The sequence below is a fragment of the Lepidochelys olivacea genome (assembly GCF_965140295.1).
Source record: "Lepidochelys olivacea isolate rLepOli2 genome assembly, chromosome: 4".
Taxonomy (NCBI): domain Eukaryota; kingdom Metazoa; phylum Chordata; order Testudines; family Cheloniidae; genus Lepidochelys; species Lepidochelys olivacea.
In genome coordinates, this window is record NC_140414.1 from 86791770 (window position 1) to 86812295 (window position 20526).

A 20526-nucleotide genomic window follows, 5' to 3' on the forward strand; every position below is an offset into this window, starting at 1 on the left:
CTTGCAAAGATGCTCTTCCCTCTCTTCAGTAGGTGGAGCCTCTCTCTGCCTACCACTCCTCCTTCTTGGAGCACCATCCCATGGTCAAAGATTCAAAGCCTTCTCTCTGACACCACCTGCATAGGCATTCGTTTACTTCCACGATTTGACGGTCTCTACCCAGGCCTTTTCCTTCCACCGGGAGGATGGGTGAGACCAACTCTTTTATCCTTCTTCCCAGAGCCACATAGTCTGCAGTGATCTGCTCAAGGTCATTCTTGGCAGAATCATCGGTGCCCACGTGGAGAAGCAGGAAGGGGTAGTGATCCAAAGGCTGGATGAGTCTCGGCAATCTCTCCGTCACATTGTGAATCCTAGCTCCTGGTAAGCAGCAGACTTCTCAGTTTTCCTGGTCTGGGCGGCAGATAGATGACTCTGTCCCCCTGAGGAGAGAGTCCCCGACCACCACCACCCGTCTCCTTCTCTTGGGAGTGGTGGTCATGGAACCTGCATCCCTAGGACAGTGCATCTCATGCCTTTCCAATCGGCGGAGTCTCCTTCTGTTCCCTTCTCTCAGGATGTATCATCTAGTCCACTCTCCACATTAGTACCTGTGGAGAGAACATGAAAACAGTTGCTTATGTGTATCTGCGTTGCTGGTACACAGACGCTCCCCTTTCTTCTGGAGGTCACATGCTGCCAAATTTCTTCACCGTCCTATAGTAATTGGACTATACGGATTCTCAAGCTCTAGTTCCATTGCAAATTAAACAACTAAATGCAGATACCTTAAAGGTTTGGATACAAGAGCTGTATTCTAATTTACACTGATCTGGTATTCAGGAGGTAGGGATAATACATCACTGCTAGGTGAGTGGGGGTGCAATAGACTGTATACATCACCCTATTACATTTTTCCTGAGATGAACATTCTGACATGCAGAAATGTCAGACAGCTAGTCGTGATGGGGCTATAGCAGACCTCTACTTCATGATGGACAGGTTTCTCTCATGTTCCTTCATGCTTCAACCACCATTCCAGAGGACATGTGTCTATGCTGATAACAGGCTCTGTTCGATAACAATCCAAAGCAGTGTGGATTGACATGTTCATTTTCATCATCATGAGTCAGAGGGCACCAGCAGAAGGCTGGATTTTCTTTTTTGGTGACTGGTTCTGTAGTCTCCACCTTGGTGTGTTGCTCTTAAGACTTCTGAAAGCATACTCCACCCCTCATCCCTCTCAGATTTTGGAAGGCACTTCAGATTCTTAAACCTTGGGTCAAGTGCTGTAGCTATCTTTATAAATCTCACATTGGTACCTTTGTGTTTAGTCACATCCGCAGCAAAAGTGTTCTTAAAATGAAGATGTGCTGAGTAATCAGCCGAGAATACGATAAAATATATGGCAGAATGTTTGTAAAATGGAGACAGACATACAATTCTCCCTCAAAGAGCTCAGTTACAATTTAAACATTAAAAAAAAAAAAAAGCATCCTCCGCATGAAAGCATGTCCTCTGGAATGGTGGCTGAGGCATGAAGGGGCATATGAATGTTTAGCATATCTGGCACGTAAATACCTTGCAATGCTGGCTACAAAAGTCCCATGTGAATGCCTGTTCTCACTTTCTGGTGACATTATAAATAAGTGGGCAGCATTATTTTCTATAAATGTAAACAAAACTTGTTTGTCTTAGTGATTGGCTGAACAAGAATTAGGACTGAGTGGACTTGTAGGCTCTAAAGTTTTGCATTGTTTTTTTGGAGTGCAGTGATGTAACAAAAAGCCTACATTTTAAAGTTGCACTTTCACAATAAAGATTGCACTACAGTACTTGTATGAGGTGAACTGAGAAACACTGTTTTTGTTTATCATTTTTACAGTGCAAATATTTGTGATTAAAAGTACAAAGTGAGCATTGTACACTTTGTAGTCTGTGTTGCAATTGAAATAAGTATTTGAAAATGTAGAAAGACTTCCAAAAATATTTAATAAATTTCAATTGGTATTCTATTGTTTAAATAATGTGATTAAAACTGAGATCAATCATGAGTTAGCTGCAATCAACAGCCCTAAAATAAACGTAAAGTGAACGCAGACTACACTTGAAACATTTGTCCCTGTGGCTAAGCAGGACTCCCCACCTCTCAAAGGCACTTAGTTATTAGGCTGTTTCTATTACAGAAGTGCAGTATGCCACTACCACAACAGGACTGAGATTTAGGATATAGCTACACTGCACACACAAAGTGTTAACTCACGTTAGCGAACATGAATTAAGATTGTAGTGCTTTCAGTTCATCTTCAACCCCACACTTCCTGATAGCAGCTCAAGTTCAAATTTAATGGGCATCCTGAGGTTGAATTTGAGTCAGTAGCTGGTAGAGTTGCCATGTTTCTACTGCTGAGTCAGCTGTGGTTGTCTAATTACACTCTAGGCCATACCCTTAAAAAGTTAGTCTTGAAGACTACCATTGTTAGGCAAACTTGATACAAAGGAGTCATCACTTGGTTTAAATCAGTGTCCAGAACCAAGTAGGGTTGAACATTTTAATATATATCACATAAGTGCCAAGAAGGGTACATATCTATATGCTCTCAGCAATTATGAATAATATTCCGCATAATTAAAATGGAGTAGAATATAATCTCACCAGCAAGACAGTATAAAGGACTTAAAAAGCAACAGACCAGCAGCACCTTCTCCAACAATTCCTCACCATTCTTCCAGTTTTCAAATCATGCGCTTTCCATTGTGGAACATTTTAGGATATTTTGGACCAGGAAAGGAACTTGCATTCTGAGGCTGTGACTGCCTCATAAAATGCTCTGCCACCAGCCTATTCTTTATGCCACTGAAGCCAAGGCACTCAACATGGCAGGCTACTAGAGTGGAGAATGCCATGGGGCTTGAGATGGTCTTGGGCGGGTAGGTCCTCTGTTAGTAGGGTTTTATAGGTCAAAAAAAGTCCCTGTGCATCTTGAACTCCACCCATCAACTCTGACAGCCAGGGTGGGTCCTGGAGCACAGAGATCTTATTGTTCATGGCATGACACTTCACTTACCCTGCTGACCACTGCATTCTGTGCCAGCTTCAGTTTCTATATTGTCAAGTTACAGCTCCTTCAGAGTTCATGTCAGTCTAGCCTGACCATTAGAAGGTGACCATTGCAAAGGTTCACCTTTAAGATGAATAGTTGCAGCCTCCTAGACACATTTAAGTGAGGCAGTTGTCTTATTACGGCTACCTGATATTTAGTAGTACTTGGACTTGAAAACAGATCTATAGTTTGCAAACCCGAACAAGTGAAAGACACCTAGTAGAAAGGCTGATATTCTTGCTATTTGCATCCCAATCTCTCTTCTGGACTGAGGTTCAGGTTGTCATGCAGGCCCTGATGTCACCCAGGCATTAAGTGTCACTCAACCATTTGGGCCAGATTGGAGAAAGGTGCAGGGATACCAGTTAAGCCCCTCACTATCCTCCCAGCAGCATCATGTACATACTGCACCAGAGTGACAGGAGCGCTGTAAGAGTCTCCCAAGACACTCCCAGATGGTAGCAGTTTTACCATCTTGTTAACAGACCGCTGCAAGGGAAGTACAAAGCCTCTTTACAGTAGCCCTATTAACCCCATCCCCCAACTTATCTGCAGATAAGCAGACACCACACTGATAAGGTACCAAGGACAGCTATAGCTGTCATTAAAGCAGCGACACCTGATCCCCCATCCTTAGATCACCCACCAGAGCATCAAGTGTGGTCTCCAGTACACACCTAGGTAAGAAACCAGACTGACAATGGTCAAGGAGATGAGTCAACTAGATCTAAGAAAGTTGCAAGCCCACCAACTCCTCTTAAAGTTCTAGGCTGAATTTAAGGTGTTGTGAAGTATGTCACAAGAGAACAAGATTTACCTTAGCAATAACAACTTGTATATCAAGCTTCCGTCCCACGTGGTTTTGACAATCACAATTGCCAAAGGTTTATATTTAAGAATGTAACCTTTATTCATGCCTCCAGCATACTGATTACAACACCCAGCTACTTGCAAGGAGGTATTTGAAGATATTTTGTGCTTCCTTTGAGAATAGGATCAGTTTATTTATGCTGATCAAGCAAGTTACAACGTATGCTTTGTCTTAATGTTATAGGCATATTAACCAAGAGTCTGCAGATAAGTAGCAGTAGGCCATGATAAGAAGTTATCCTTGGGTGTCCCAGTTTTGTAGAGACAAGTTTAAACAACCAGAACTACCACTTCTGTATGACAAATACTGGAAGAATGAAGATTCATTGCTTAGTAAGTCACCCAAATGTTTAGTTAGAGCAGTTGTCTGATGTATAGTCTTATTTCATATTCTGTCAGTACATTAGCTATTATCTTCTTACCTTGAAAAATAAGTGCTCCACTCACATGAAATGCAGAAATATTTATTTTGGTTTCCTTCATTGGTTTTGGAAATTGTTTTGGTTTATAAAACATAGAAATAGCCAACACTAAGCAAACATCTGAACTCCCATGTAACAAGTTACTTGATATTCTAAGAGCATTGATTTGGATGTGTGCAATTAGGGTACACATGTATGAAGTTATACTAAATAATGCATTACAATCACACAAATCTTAGTGCAAACCTTGTGCTTGTATTTTACATATATCCATGTTTCCAAACAGTAATGAATGCTAGTGGTAAATCTTTATTTGTAACAAGGCTTAATTCTGCCAATTTTCCAACTGAACTTTGGACTACGATTTTATTTATGTATTCTTATACTATGTGGGAATTTGTTCAGGGGAAAGTCTAGCGTGCGTTCTCTCTCTCCTCTGCCACCTTGTCTGAATGCTTCGAAGTGTGTCGGATAGAAAAACATTCCTGCTTTCTGCTCTCACCCATTGTACTCAATTGCTCATACATTAAATCAGACAGCTGAGGGAGTGTGACAGAAGCTATTCTGTGTTTAGAGCACTTCGCATGTTAATGGAACAAAGCAGATTAAATACAGGAGGGGCCCATTGCAGGAGTCACTTGGCTAGTGCAAGGTGTACATTTACCTGGCCATTAGCACAGTCAAGCTCTTGAATGGTTTCCTTCTTTAAATTCCAGTCTTGTTCCAGAGTTTGGATCCATTTACACAACTATGTCTGAAGCTTGTGTTAAATAGTTTTTGCTATGTTGATGAATTAGTTGCATACGCCCTCCTAAGGCAGAAGAATTAAACAGACTAATTTAGAGAGCCAGTATTGCATCATTCACCACCTGCACAGGGGTATTTGATAGGTATTCAACTTCTAGCTTACACAAGAGTAAGCTTCTGAGATCTCTTCAATGGGGCATGCTGAAGGAAGTTCTCTTCAATGGGGCACGGTCTTACCAAATTTTAGGGCTAATGCAAGAAGCACTGTTAACAGCTATCGCTTTTTATTTGATGATTAACTGTTTTCCCCTGCAGTAGAATAGAGAGACCTCTCCAGTATGCTAAATCCTTTGGGGTGGACAGTTGCAAAGTATCCTGCAGACAGGAACATGCTGGCAACAAGGAAACCAACTCCCTGGTTAACAAAAAAAAGTCACATTTTTGGTTGAGGAAGTTTAAATAACTTAATCATAGTTACATTTACAGTTTAAGGCTAATTTTGGAAATTGTAGTTCACCATAAAAATGGTCTGCAACATAACTGGACAGTAAGGCAATGTTCCATTTTCTTCAGTATTCCTATGGCAGGTACCCATTTGTGTACAAGTTAATGATTGCACAGTTTCCTTCCCTATGTTTGCTGTAGTCAAATTACAAATATGAAGGCCAACAGTAGACTGGATGTTTGCCATTCTCTTCAACCCACTGTTCCCTCAGTTACATCCTGATATTAGCAGAGAGTTCATCTATCTGTGACTTGAAGAATTTTTGTAGTTCTCGTCTCTTTGCCTTCAGTGTTGGTGTCAACAAGCCATTTTCAACAGAAAACATCTCCATGCTCAGGGCAATGCCTTTGACCTGGAAAAAACGAACAACAATTAGCCTAGATTTACTTCTACTTTGCTGAGTGCATCCCATAGTAAAAAGGGCTTACAAAATGTAGTGTACAGGTATTGTATATTATTTAGCAGATCACTTAGGGAAGAAGATTAGTTCAAAGCAGTTTCTGCACAGTCAGATTATGTAGGTATTGACATGTTTGGAGAGCCAGGTAATGAGTGAAAGTTGAGTTCAATTCCAATTGCACAATTGCTATGACAGTTTCTCACCTGCTCAAATGACTTCAAGCCAGATTCTTTCCCAACCTTCAACATATCTTCCAGAATATGTTTTTTGAGGTCCTACCAAGATTAAAAAAATTATACTATATATTGCATTCTACATGTTAAAGAATTGAAAAGACCAATGATTGGACTCTACATTTTAGAGCACCTACCTTGTTTTTGCATAGTTCTTCATATGAACCTTCAAATCCCTTTTTCTTGGCCCAGTTAGACAAAGTCTCTGCATCTGGTACTACAATAGCTATTAAGAAGGCCTAAAAATAATTCAAAAAAAAAAAGCACATATTTGCTGAACAAACATTTAACTGAATTTCCTAGAAGCTCCCAGCGCTCCACTGTTAGTCTACATGCAGATCAACATTTTCATAATTAGTTACAACTTTTGCTTCAGAGTTTTTTGCAACATATAAGCAACAAAATGTTGACTAACTTTCATATGCAACTTTCTACATTTAGAAGCTGGAGGCAGTTACTCTAAATTTTTAAAGACCACATTTTAAGTTGAAAGATGACAAAAAGTGCATTAATACTTGAATATTAGTTTAAAAAATAGTCCATTTCCCCTTCAGAATGGTTTCCAATGTAAGCAGCATTTCATTAGTACCCAAAACCAGAAACTTTGGTTCCACTGTCTAGCCTGGCTTGGATCCCTAATACCCCAAGAGAACCTACTTCAATAAAGATATTAAACTCCATCCAGCTTCACAGCCCTAGTTGTCCCCTAGTTGTTCCACACTGGAACTCATACAAAGGTATCAAACAACTACAACCCATACTTGTGGGGACCACTTCCTGAACCCCTTCTTCTGGATTTCATACTAACCCCAACCTCTCCAAGCTCACTAGAAGCAAGTTCCCCAAAGACCAAGGAACAACCAATTCAAAGCGGCACCAGACCCTGCCAGGACAGATGCAAAACCTGTAGACATATCTCCACTGCTTTAATGATCAAAACCTCCTCTGCTCACCCCCTCCAAACACTTTCAAGGTCCCTGGATTGTTCACGAAATGCCCCAACAATATATGGGTAAAAAACAAGACAATCACTTTGCTCCCAAATGAGCTCTCAGAAAAATTATGGAAGACAAGTCAACTGAAGGTGAACATTTTTTCACAAAATGATCACTATATCTGACCTCTCAGTTCTCATCCTCAAAGGAAATCTGCACAACATCTTCAAAAGATGAGCCCGAGAGCTTAAATTCATAAGTTGGCTAGACACTAAAAATCATGGACTGAATAGAAGCACTGTATTTATGGCTTATTACAACAATGTATAACTCACTCCCCAACCCAGCCCATGACAGGAGGACTGTTAATTGGCCACTTCACTGCAAATGGTCCCTGGAAACGTGTTAGCTATTTATGCTAAACTATCTGTTCCACCTTGTACTCAGTGCCACAGCTAAATAAGTTTCCCAGACCTGAAGAGCTCTGTGTAAGCTTGAAAGTCTCACCAACAGAAGCTGTTCCAATAAAAAGATATTACCTCACCCACCTTGTCTCTTAGATCTGGAATAAGTTACGTAAGTGATGCAATTAGGGCATTAAAACAGAATTTTCAGACAGATGTAGCAACAAGGAGAAATGGTTATAAGATTTAACTGAGTGTCAGTTTTTAAAAAGGGAGATTGCATTAATAACCATACCTATCATTTGCATCTCATTGAAGGATACCTACCTGCAAGCTTTCTCCATAGACAAACACCTGAGCAACAGGTTCACTTCTCATATATACATTTTCTATTTTCTCTGGTGCTATGTACTCTCCCTGTGCAAGTTTGAATATATGCTTTTTCCGGTCGATGATCTTTAAGGTACCATTCTGTGGGATAAGAGAATTTAATTTATTTCTCTTTACAGAAGGCAGGCATTTTATGAGCCATGCTGCAAAGCTTTACAAACACACACTGGCAGATTAAATACCAGGAAGGTAAATACTTAGAGTAGCCCAAGAACCAACCAGTAATCCTATCAATATTAGTTCACTCCAAGCCTGTAACAGGAATAACTTTTGCCTGAATGTACTCGATTTACAGACTGTTCTGATTTTTGCTGTCTATTTAAACAGAGGTCACATGATTTAATACTACTAAGGAAAAACTGAAAGCAAGAGGGAAAGGCAGGCAGACAAGCCATTCAAATTATTAGGCTAGATAATGGATCTAGAGCAGGGGTGGGCAAACTATGGCCCGGGGGCCACATCCGGCCCTCCAGATGTTTTAATCCAGTCCTGGAGCTCCTGCCAGGGAGCAGGGTCCGGGGCATCCCCGCTCCAGCGCTTGCCCTGCTCCGGCACTGCAGCTGGGGAGTGGGGGTCAGAGGCTTGCACCACTCTGCGTGGCTCCTGGAAGCAGCAGCAGCAGCAGCATGTCCCCACTCTGGCTCCTACATGTAGGGACAGCCAGGGGGCTCCGCACGCTGCCTGTCCCAAGCGCTGTCCCTGCAGCTCCCATTGGCTAGGAACCATGGCCAATAGGAGCTGCAGGGGTGGTGCCTGCGGACAGGGCAACGCGCAGAGCCGCCTGGCCATGTCTCAGCGTAGGAGCCGGAGTGGGGACATGCGGTTTCTTCTGGGAGCTGCTTGAGGTAAGGACCGCCCGGAGGTAAGAGCCTGCACCACTGACGCCCCCACGCCCCAACCCCCTCTGCCCCAGCCCTGATCCCCTTCCTGCCCGCTGAACTCCTTAGTCCTAGCCTGGAGCACCCTCCCACACCCTGAACTCTTCATTCCTGGCCCCACCCTAAAGCCCACACCCCCAGCTGGAGCCCTCACCCCCTCCAGCACCCCAACCCCCAATTTTGTGAGCATTCATGACCACCATACAATTTCTATTCCCAGATATGGCCCTCAGGCCAAAAAGTTTGCCCACCCCTGCTCTAGATCAGCGGTTCTCAAACTGTGGGTTGGGACCCCAAATGAGTTGCGACCCCATTTTAATGGGGTCACCAAGGCTGGCATTAGACTTGCCGGGGCCAAAGCCTAAACCTAAACCCAAACCCAAACCCCACCACCCATACCCAGATGTGGCCTTCAGGCCAAAGAGTTTGCCCACCCATGATCTAGAGTCTTTTGCTCACTGAAGCCTTATTTGAGGCTAGAGGGAGGAGGAGAAAGGAGTGGAAAGTGATTTGTCCCTTCACATTTATGCATAGCCTAGGATTGCTTCAGTGCTGACACTGCCAATAATCCATTTTCTGGCTCCAACCACTGATCCTTTCCTTAGTATATAGGACAGATTCAGTACCAGTTATAAGCACTATGTTCATGCTAGGATTTGTTTCCCCTCACCCTCTTATGTTTGATGGTCCACGTTTTCATCCAAGAAAACGGACCCAAACCCATCATGAGTTGCAAGAGGTTTCTTAAATAAGGGCAGAGTGTGTTTTTGAATTAGTTAGACACAGCATTGAACATACATAACATTAGAGCAGAGGTGGGCAAACTACAGCCTGCGGGCCATATCTGGCCTGCGGGACGTTCCTGCCTGGCCTCTCCCCTGCTGGTCCCCCATCCCCCACAGCTTCAGCTCTCAGTGGCATGGTAAGGGGGCGGGGAGGTTGGATAAGGAGCAAGGGGTCCCAGGGGGCAGTTAGGGGAGAGGGAGCAGTTGGATGGGGCAGACGGCGGCGGCAGATACGTGTGGGAGTCCTGGGGGGCGGGGTCTTGGGGGGGCAGTCAGGGAAGGCTGTGCCTCTCCAACCTGGCCCTCCATATAGTTTCACAACCTTGATGTGGTCCGCAGGCCAAAAAAGGTCACCCACCCCTGTGCTGGAGGGAAATGTATATAGGACATTTGGACCTATGGTACCCAATAGAATAACTCCAATAATTGAAAGTATCAGTCTTCATTTATTCCAAATTTGAGAGACTTGTATTGAAGATATTCCTCAAGGCATTTTGGAATTTTGCTAAAGCCTCTTGAACAGCACCACACAGTGGCACTGCTGTATCAGACTGAGGTACTGCTATTTATCTTCTGATAGTATAAAAATGGCTAGTGCTTTGTTCCCATTTCAAACTTCACTTATAGTTAAGGCTACGATTTTGACTGTTATTTTTAGTTAAAAAAAGTGGACATGTCACAGGCAATAAACAAAAATTCACAGAAGCCAAGACCTGTCTGACTTTTGCTGCTCCATGGTTTCCCCTGCCACCATGGTGGCTAGGAACTGTGGGGTTCCCCCCCTCTGCCCACAGCGGCTGGGAGCTGCAGTGTGACCACTTTTCCCAAAGAGAAAACGGGACGCTCCCAGCCAGTTGTCCAAGATGTCCCCCCTCCGCCACGCAAGGCCGTTTCCCGCCATTGGAACCTTGAGGAGGGCCCCCTGAGAAGTCCCTCACCTGTCCTGGAATCTTGCAGGGGGCCTCATTGCCTGTTGCTGGAACCCTGCCAAGGCCCTGCTGGCTGCCAGCTCAAGAGTCCTGCAGCCCCTGGGGCTGAAACAGAGAATGTCATGGAGGTCTCTGGAAGTCAGATTCCATGACTTCCATGACCACCCTGACAAATGTAGCCTTACTTATAGTACTTTGCAACAGAGTATCTCAAAGCACCTTTGCAAAAGGAACTGAGCCTCAAGCCTTATGGAAGGCCCCTTGGGGAACTCAGCCATTGACAACATAACAGATGCAGTTAGTTTTACGAAAGCATGTTTAAGCAATACAAGCTGACTTACTGGTAGCCATTTTCCAATATCTCCTGTGTGGAGCCAGCCATCTTTGTCTAGAGCTTCTGCTGTTTTTTCTGGATCCTTTAAGTAGCCTTGAAATACATTTGGCCCTTTCACACATACCTGAAATGAGTTTGTTAATCAAGACTGATGGGCAAGAAAGTTAGTAATCAATAAGTGATTTGTGGATAAAAACTTAGTTCTCAGAGGAAGTTCTTGTTTCCCCATTTGTCTCTAGAAGCACCAAAATAGAGTAATTTTCTAAATTATAGCCACAAAATCTCAGCTTAGTAGAGTTCTCTTCATTATGCAGGACTGTAATATAATATAGTTAAACAGCAAATAACTGTTTATACTCAATTGCTTAAGTGTACAACTATTGACCGTTAACCTGCTCCAGTGTCATTGAGGCAGAATGACTTAATATCCCCTAGTAGAGGTCTGTTGTGTTTATGCAGTTAATAGTCAAACTCCTCCAGTCAGAAGTAGACTAGGAGAGCTACTTTTGTCAAGCACCTACTAAACCTCCCTAGCTTCAAATATAAGGTTAATTTGATTTTAGCTCACCAGATGGCTAGAGGTTGCACAAGAACCCTCTACAAATCTCTTCAAAAATCTTATAGACCCTTAAAATGTTACTCACCTCACCCTCTCCTTTGACAGCAAAGTAATTCATTTCTTCTACATCAACAAGCTTTAAGAGACTGCAAGGCATTGGTGGTCCAACATGACCTTTAATAGAACAGACATTAACCTTAAATGTATTTGTGTTCAGGTTGCTTACCAGACCTTTGAAGCTTACAGTTTTAGGATTAAGTCTAAAAACAAATCAAAAGCTGGCATTCCATCCATTGGCTCACACACTGTACTACAGGAGTCAGTAAATCTCTTAGTTCCGACAGACAATGCGATGCTGGACAAGTCAAGGCCATCCTTCCTTTCCACACAGCTAGCTAACAATACTTGTGTACTAGCTTGGAGGAATCAAATTTAAGGGCAGGGGCTGAGATGGGGATGAAGGTATTACAAGAAAAGTGCATACTTCGTTACTGGGTATGCGCAGAAGCATCATTACCACAAGGCAGTAATTTGGGGTTTTGTTTTTCAAAGAATTGTTTAACACTGCATGATTTCACAGTGAAAACCAATTGAGACTTCTGACTATAGAACAGATTAAGATACTGCAGAATTATGTCCTATTGGGACAAACTTTTACATCATATTAACATATCCAGAGTTTTCCCTCAGGATGTACAGAATGTTTCATTCAGAAGCAGGACACTTGACATTTAAGTTGCTATAATTTCAATTTGGTTTAGTTTACCAGATCTCTGAAGTAATTACAACATCTAGCTAACAGGAGAAATGCTTCTCTGCTTTGAGAGAAACGGGTACTGTACCAGTGTTTCAAATGGCTGTTTGCAGACAACTGATCCAAGTTCTCTGGACATCTAGTTCCTATAACGTTAATATACAGAAACTACAGGATATTATGACTCATGTTTCAATTTCCCTTAAAGCCCTATAGAGAGGTAGTCTTATGGTTCAGCCTTGTAACATTATGTTCACATCTAGTTATAGGTGGTGGCTTGCTTCAAGTGAAGTCTTCAAACAACCCTTTATCACTGCACTAGAAAAAACTCAAGTAATCCATTACAGTACTTTAGGGACAGCTTTAAGAACAGTATAAGTGATGTCCACACCAACATCTGGAATAGATGACTAAATTAGTTCACTCAGGAGAAGATCAGAGAAACCATACCAGCTGTCCAGTCACCAGGTAATGTCAGGGAGCATCCAGCTGTGCATTCAGTTTGTCCATAGCCTTCATAGAACTATTCAATTGAAACAAAAATAAACTTGAACAAGGGACCTTGATACCTGTCACTTTATAGTTTCAATTTTAAAGTAGAATGGAGACATTTGTCCTTTAGCTCAGTACAATTCAACTTTGAGTTGTGTAACTTGTAATCTAAGTATGCTACAAGAAGGAAGCTGCCAAGTTAAAATATTACCTAAAAAACTATCCACTATAGTGTTTTAAAACTCTAGTTTGAAGTACATATATATTACTTACACATGTCACTCAACTAGAGCACAGCATACCATACTTTCCACTTGTGTGGAGCTCTTCGGAAGATGTAGGTGCATTATAGCATTGGTAAATTAAGTCTTATACCACCAAGAGGCAGGCAGGCAGGCAGGCAACAACTTTAAAGATGGAAGAAAAGCATTATTGACCAGTGTTATAAAGCCTACACAAGATGGCTAAGTTCCAGCCAAAACCAATTCTCAAAAATGGACTAACCATGGAGGAAATGGAGATTACTTACCTGTAACTGGAGGTTCTTTGAGATGTGTGGTCCCTATCCGTATTCCACCTGAGGGACGGGTATGCCAGAGACTGGAAATTTATAACAAATCGTGTCCACTGATCCATGCATTTGCAACTGCTCTCCTTGTGCTCTGAACAGAGAGCATAAGGTGCAGCATGGAACCAACACCTCTCCAGTTTTCTCTTACTGAAAAGAAAAAAATCAGGGGAAGGACGGTGGGCAGCGGAATATAGATAGGGACTATACATCTTGAAGAACCTCCAAATTATAGGTAAGTAGCCTCCATTTCCTCGAGTGCTGGTTCCTGTGTATATTCCACAAGTCAGTGATTGGTAAGCAGTATTCAAACAGGAGGAGGGTGCAAGAAGTCAGTTGGTATGGATGTCTAACACTGTCAATATCAGAGCTGCATCTGCCAAAGAAGCCTGAACTAAGACATAATGCTTTGTAAATGTGCGGATGGTGCTCCAAGTAGCTGTCTTACGAAGGTCTGGTATTGTAATCTCAAAGATGCTGTTGAGGTTACTTGTGCTCTTGAAAAATGGGCCCTCACCCCATCTTGGGGAGGAATACCTGCCAACTGAAGACACTAAATAATGTATCCAGAGATCCACTGAGTATCTCTGGACTAATAATGCAACCGTGCTGCTATAGTAAAAAGTAGTCTGTATTGTCCAGTTAGTTTTGTTCTTTGCAGATAAAGATCAAAGGCCAGTCTCATGTTGAGGGAGTGCAGTCTTTTTTTTGCTGGAAGCAAGAGGTTTGTGGAAAGAATACTGTTAAGTCTTAACAGCGGTTTTTAACCTGGGGTGTGAGATGCCCTTTCTGGGTGTGCAAGACGCACCAGTTTTTTTTTAGAAGGTAAGTCGAAAACACAAATTAAGTACAGGCACGCAAGTACAACTATTTTGTTCCAACAAACCTATGTATTTATGAACATTATACATTTAACGATTACTGTAATATACAAACAAAAATATATCTAGGTTTAAAGAACTGACCTACAATAAGGGATGCGAGATACATATTTTGAGAACCAAAGGGGTGCAGGCTGCAGTAAAAGTTAAGAACCACTGTGTTAAGTGAATATGCCGGTTCATGTGAAACTCTTAGGTTAGGATGAGTTTCATGTTGGAGATGGAGGACTTTAACTCTATGAAATATGGTGTATACCAGGTCAGCCACGAGTGTTCCCAATCTGCTTACCCGTCTGGCTAAGGAGATAGCAACTAAGACAGCAACCTTCATGGAAAGGTGAGACATGGAACATATAGCCCTCAGTTTAAAGGGTGGTCTGGTAAGAGCTCAGAGTACCAGGTTTAGGTCCCATTGTGCGTTCACTTTATCACTGATGGGAAGGTGCTAATTAGGTCTTTCAGGAATCAAGTTGTGGTAGGGTGAGTAGAGAGAGCAGCCCTCCACTGGAGGATGGAGGGAGCTTATTTCTGCCAGTTGGACAAGCTAACAGAAAGCCCTAACACTGAGGGGCAGGAGATTATAAAAAACACCAGACTAAGGAACAAACCCCACTCCCCCCTGCCAATTCTGGTGATACCTCCATTTTGCTACATAGCAGAAAAATCTTCACAAAAAAATGTGGCAACTGAGGATAGCTCAGTAGCTTCTGAACATTAACATTCTAGGTCTAGGATCCATGCAAGTATCAGCCTGTGAAATGGAGAGTCTGGATTGGAATGTTTGATCCTGCCCTTCTGAGTCAACATATCTGGAAAGAGTTGAATATAGATGGGAGGACGGACAACATTCATAAAGGTCCACAAACCAAAATTGTCTGGGCTAATTGGGTGCGATGAGGATCCCCTGGTGCCGTTGTGGCAAGCTTTCCCAGAGAACCTGGGTAGCAAAGGGATGGGGAGGAAAGGCATACTTCAGATGGTCCATCCAGGATAACAAAAAGGCATCACCCCTGGAGTCTCTGCCTCATGCTGCTCTGGAGCAGTAGAAATTGCATTTGTTTGGCGCAAACAGACCAAGATGGTGTACCTCCACTGGGTGAAGATTTTGGTCATGACAATTATAAGTTTCCCATTTGTGGTCTGCAGAGGAGCGCCTGCTGAGATTGTCTCCTAGAGTATTCTGCATACCTGGTAGGTATGTTGATGAGTGATGTGGTTCTGGATGCACCAGTTCCATAAATTCCTTCCTCTATGTATACAGAAATCTCATTGCCCTGTTTTTATAAGAGCCAGCATCAGACAACATGACTATCTGGATGTGATGTTACCATACGAGGGGGATGAATGCACTGCAGGCTGCCGTCACCTTCAGCAGACATGCATTCTGGCCTCCCATGGAATGCATGTGCCGTGTCCACTGTGACTGTCCATATGGATTCCCCATCTTATGGGTGGGAGAGATGGACCTCCTACCTGCACCTATTACCATTTTGTCTGTTATATGATAGATTGACCTTTTACAAGACTGACTGCTACCCTGAAATACAGGTTGTCTTTGTCCAGTGAATAAAGCAGACCAAAGCCAAGCCCTTAGGCAACAGAGGTGGAGGCTGGCAAGTGATGTTATGTATATAAATATGGCCAAGCAGGGAAAGACAGACCCTGATTGGGGTGCGAGGTCTGAGGGGGACTTGATTTATCAGGCTGCCCACAGACTGAAGTCTGTCTATGGGGTGGTAAGCCTTTCCTGAGGATAAGTCTAGGGTCACTCCTAGCGGAAGTCAAAGTGGACTTGCATTTGTTTATGTAGAACTCCAATGATATCAGAAGTTAGAGGAAGAATGGACCTCTTAGCTCGATCTGCTTGTTAGGAGCCAGTCATACAGATATGGGAAGACGGAGTAGATGTTGCATCTCCTCTGGGCTGCTACCACAGAGCAGACTTTCATGACAACTATGGGTTCTGTCATTAACCTAAATGGGAGTATTCTGAACTTGCAGCGCTCTTGTTATACCATGAATCTGAGAAATGTTCTGGGGGAAATGGTGAACATCCTCATGAAAGCAAGCCTTTTTCATGTCAAGGGCTGCAAACCAACGTGTTCTCCTCCAGGGAGGGAATTACAAAAATTTTGATTTGCGACTAAAGGTATTTCATTGAAATGGAGACCAATTCTCAACCTAGTCTGTTTTTCTTGGGATCTATGGGGAGTACGAGCCCTTCCATTGGAATCAGGATGGCACTTGCTCTATGGCCCCCCCTCTCTGGGCCACTCACCTTCCTACAAAGGATGTCCCCATGCGAGTGGTCCCAAAGAAGCGAATGGTAAGGGACAGAGATGAGAACTCAAGTGTATAGCCCAACTGGATGGATTTCTAGTACCCACTTGTCTGTTACCGCCTCCAAATTGTGTGAAGTAAGGCAGCTACCAAAGGTTTGGGGGCAATGTGACTGGCATCAATATGACACATGGTCCTTAGGCATCCCATCAAAAGAAACCCTTGGATGACAGGTGGGGCTGGGCAGTGGTTGTAGAGGTGGAGGAAGCTATGTACCTGGGTCTTTGAAACCTTGGTTGTTTGTGTGACATTGCACTTATAAGCTTTGTAATGATACCTTAGAACAGACCTTTTGCATGACACATATTCCAGTTATTATATTCACACTCAGATATTTTTGTAAAATCATGATCTACTGAGTGTGCTCATCCTATTTGTATAAATGTATCACTTGTATCTGAAACTGGAAATATGAAATATAACTGAGGTCCTATTGTAAATATGTAAAGTGTGGGCCATTAATGGTGGCTTGGAATCTTAATGGCTCCCATCAACTAGGACAATTGACTGTAGATGGCTCTGTTTACTGGTGAGTCTTCCTGTATGCTGGCAAGTGGTTAAATGAAGTCTTACAGTGACATGTGATCATGTCACCTGAACTGGAATCCATCTTTAACCTGGTACTTATTTACAAGAAGGGGTAGGAACCCAGAGAGGGACAAAGGAGTCCCACCTTATGCAAAAGCTATATAAGGGGACTGCAGTCATGAGAAATCCCCTAGCTACCACCTGAGCTGGAACAAGGGCTGTACCAGGGGAAAGGTTTGTGCCCAGAGTAGGAAGGTGTCCAGTCTGTGACAGAAGCTTATTGAAACATCTGTATTTAGTTTTCTTACTGTATTAGGCTTAGACTTGCATGTTTTATTTTATTTTGCTTGGTAATTCACTTTGTTCTGTCTGTTATTACTTGGAACCACTTACATCCTACTTTTTGTATTTAATAAAGTCACTTTTTACTTATTAACCCAAAGTATGCCAGGGGGGCAAACAGCTGTGCATCTCTCTGTGTTATAGAGGGTGAACAATTTATGAGTTTACCCTGTATAAAGGTTATACAGGGTAAAACTGATTTATTTCAGGTTTGGACCCCATTGGGAGTTGAGCATCTGAGTGCTGGCAACAGGAGCACTTCTTAAGCTGTTTTAACTTAAGCCTGCAGCTTTTGGGGGACATGGTTCAGACCTGGGTCTGTTTGTAGCAGGCTAGCATGTCCGGCACAACCAGGCAGGGCACTGAGGTCCCTAGCTGGCAGGGAAAAAGGGGGGCAGAGGTAGTCTCTGCATATCAGGTGGCAGTCCCAAAGGGGTTTCTGTAATCCAACCCATCACAGTTTGTGTGGTGATGTATAAGGGCTTTGGTGATAAAGTGCTGGGGTGGGGAGGAGCAAGGGGTGAAAGGAAGGAAGATGTCTGGGTCTGTAGGTTTGTTTGTGTGTTGTCAACAAGGCTGGGGACCAGAGCGAGAGGGAGGACTTGTCAGTCTAATTGAAGAGTTCAGATTAATCAAAGTGCCAGGCTTCTCTGATATTCTGGAGCTCCTTGGGGAACCCCAAAGAGTGAAGCCACGAGTCATGCCTCATGACTACAGCTGTGGTGATGACTCTAGATGCAAAGTCAGTTGTGTCCACTGCTGCTTGAAGTTCTCTCAGACACCAACCCATGAGAGCTTGGAACTGAGCCTTGTCTTCCTGGGGAAGTTTGTCTCTGAATTCCAGAAAAATCATATTTTGCTAATAATATTTGGTAGTTAGCAACTCAATTGGAAACTAGCTGATGAATACCCTCCTCCCCATGAGGTCAAGGCATTTAGTGCCTTTGCCAGGTGGAGCAGACTTGGTGCTGTATCATGGACCTCTCTGTAGCTGCCTGCACCAATTACGAGTTGAAGACCGAGCGGGTAAATAAGAATTCCACCCCTTTAGCTGGCATGGAAAACACTTCTTAGGCCTTTCCAAGATAGGGGTATAGGAGGCAGGGATATGGCAGAGACCCATGGATTCCAAAATGGCCTCTGACTGGGAGATTCTACTGGGGCCAGAGTGTTGTAGAATGTCCAGTAGACCATGTTGTGTGTCCTAGACCTCCTCAAGTGGTATCTGGAGTTTGACTACCACCCTTTAACAGTTCTTGATACTGGGTGTGGTCATCAGGCAGGGGTGGGAATGATTGAGCAACTGCCTCATCAGGTGAGGAGGATGACATCCATCAGGACTGGTGGATCCAGTTTGACTTCTTCCTCTGGAAACTGACAGAGCAGATTGATATTGGCTGGGAGAGAAGGATCAGTGAGATTCTTGCACAGATCCAGGTCATCTTTTACATGAATCCCAAGGAGCCCAGTAAGGCTAAAATGAAGGCTCAACCAGCCACCTCCACCCCCAAGCCATAGGGTACCTATGGTCCCCTGGGTAGTCATAACGAGAAGGAGGATGCTCCAAGACCTCCTATGGGTTCTGTCTGGGCTTGATTCCCTCTAGGGGAAGGCTTGGCTAGAAAATTGGATTGGTCTTGTTCCACAATTGGAAACATGCTCTGATTTGCAGACAGAAGGGTAGGATCCTCTTCTCCTCAAAGTGATTTCTGGTGTTCTGGTGTTGACGTGTCTAAGGAGGACCATGCCTGATAAAGAGGGGGATTGAGGATAGGACAGATTACCTCAGAAGATATTTTCAAAGTTTTCAGTCCTTCCTGGACCAATGGCCACTACTTGCCTCAAATCTCTGGTCTGAGGTGCAATGGGGCTCAATGTGTACCAGGTGTGAAATAAGCATAAGGACTACCACTTGAACAAACTGGATTTGGCAAAGTTTGGATTCAGAGGGAGTTTTTCCCTGAAAAGCGCTTACTCCAACAGAACCTATTTCGTAGGAGTAAAATAGGTGTTTGATTTCCCCCAGCTAGTAAAATTTCTAGATGGCACAGAGTACTAGTGCTACAGCTTTACTAATTTAAGAGGCCCTGGAGGGTGCTGTCATGACCACCTCTATTTTTTGTGCATTAAATCTTCATTCTTAGAAGAGAAGTCAGGATCCCATCAAGTCAGAGCCACAGGAATTCTGCATCCTCCCTTGCATGTCCTGCCCCCACATCTGCCTGCTGCAGACGAGCTACAGTTCTGTAGCAGAACGGCAAAACACTGAGCCCAACTGTTAACGTGGCCTGGTTAAGAACATTTTTGCCGACAGCCAATTCCCTTCATAGATTCAAAGGCCAGAAGGGATCATTGTGGTTATCTAGTCTGACCTCTTGTATAGCACAGACCAAAGAACTTCCACAACTCTCCTAGAGCATACCTTCTAGAAAAATATCCAGTCTTGATTTAAAAAGTTGTCAGTGAGAATCCTCCACAACCCTTGGTAAACTGTTCCAATTGTTAATTCCTCACTTAAAAAAATAAGTCTTATTTCCAGCCTGAAATTGGTTTAACTTCAACTTCTAGCCACTGGATTGTGTTATACCTTTTTCTGCTAGGCTGAAGAGCCTATTATTAATTTCCAGTGCCAAATATAGAGGTAAAAAACACCTCTATTCCTACTCATGATTCTTCGTGGTGTTTGTGTGTTTTAAACTGCCAGCCTTTTAAATGCTCCCAGAGTTAAATGGGGATATTTCAGCCTCACATTGACACTAGTTACCCAGATCCAACTCAAGTGTTTGAGGTTTAGTTGGAGTATACACCAGTTAGAAGGAAACCCAGCCAGAATTTTAGATCCAAAGACTGTCATTTAGAAGAGTGACTTGGAAACAGGTCACATTTGATATGGAGTGGGAAAGGAAAGAAAAAACCCATGGAATCTCATGCCACCATTGGCATGTCTTTTCATAGTACAAAGACACTTTAAGGGTGCTGCTAAGGATATTAAGACACCAGAGAAAGCAGCTGGATTATCAGAGAGCTCTAGTGATAAACGTGAGCTGTGAATTCGGAGATGTGTAGTTTATAAATGTGTCTCTGCCTCAGCTTTCATGTACAGTTCTAACAATAGTCATTAGTCAATGTAGTCACTCTACCTGGAGT

The 20526-nt window shown here is 43.1% G+C and overlaps 1 protein-coding gene across 3 annotated transcripts in view; it reads right to left on the reverse strand.

Annotated features, from left to right (window-relative positions):
• Positions 1-4401: 4401 nt before the first annotated feature.
• ACSL1 (acyl-CoA synthetase long chain family member 1) overlaps positions 4402-20526 on the reverse strand; it is a 65364-nt gene continuing 49239 nt past the window's right edge. For all 3 annotated transcript variants that reach the window (XM_084626852.1, XM_084626853.1, XM_084626854.1), the window contains exons 15-21: positions 12679-12751; positions 11560-11648; positions 10923-11039; positions 7927-8070; positions 6398-6499; positions 6231-6302; positions 4402-5979 (exon numbers count right to left, since the gene is read on the reverse strand). In XM_084626852.1, the coding sequence (XP_084482978.1) occupies positions 5839-5979; positions 6231-6302; positions 6398-6499; positions 7927-8070; positions 10923-11039; positions 11560-11648; positions 12679-12751 (738 nt within the window). In that variant the 3' untranslated portion in view covers positions 4402-5838. The remainder of the gene's footprint in view (positions 5980-6230; positions 6303-6397; positions 6500-7926; positions 8071-10922; positions 11040-11559; positions 11649-12678; positions 12752-20526) is intronic.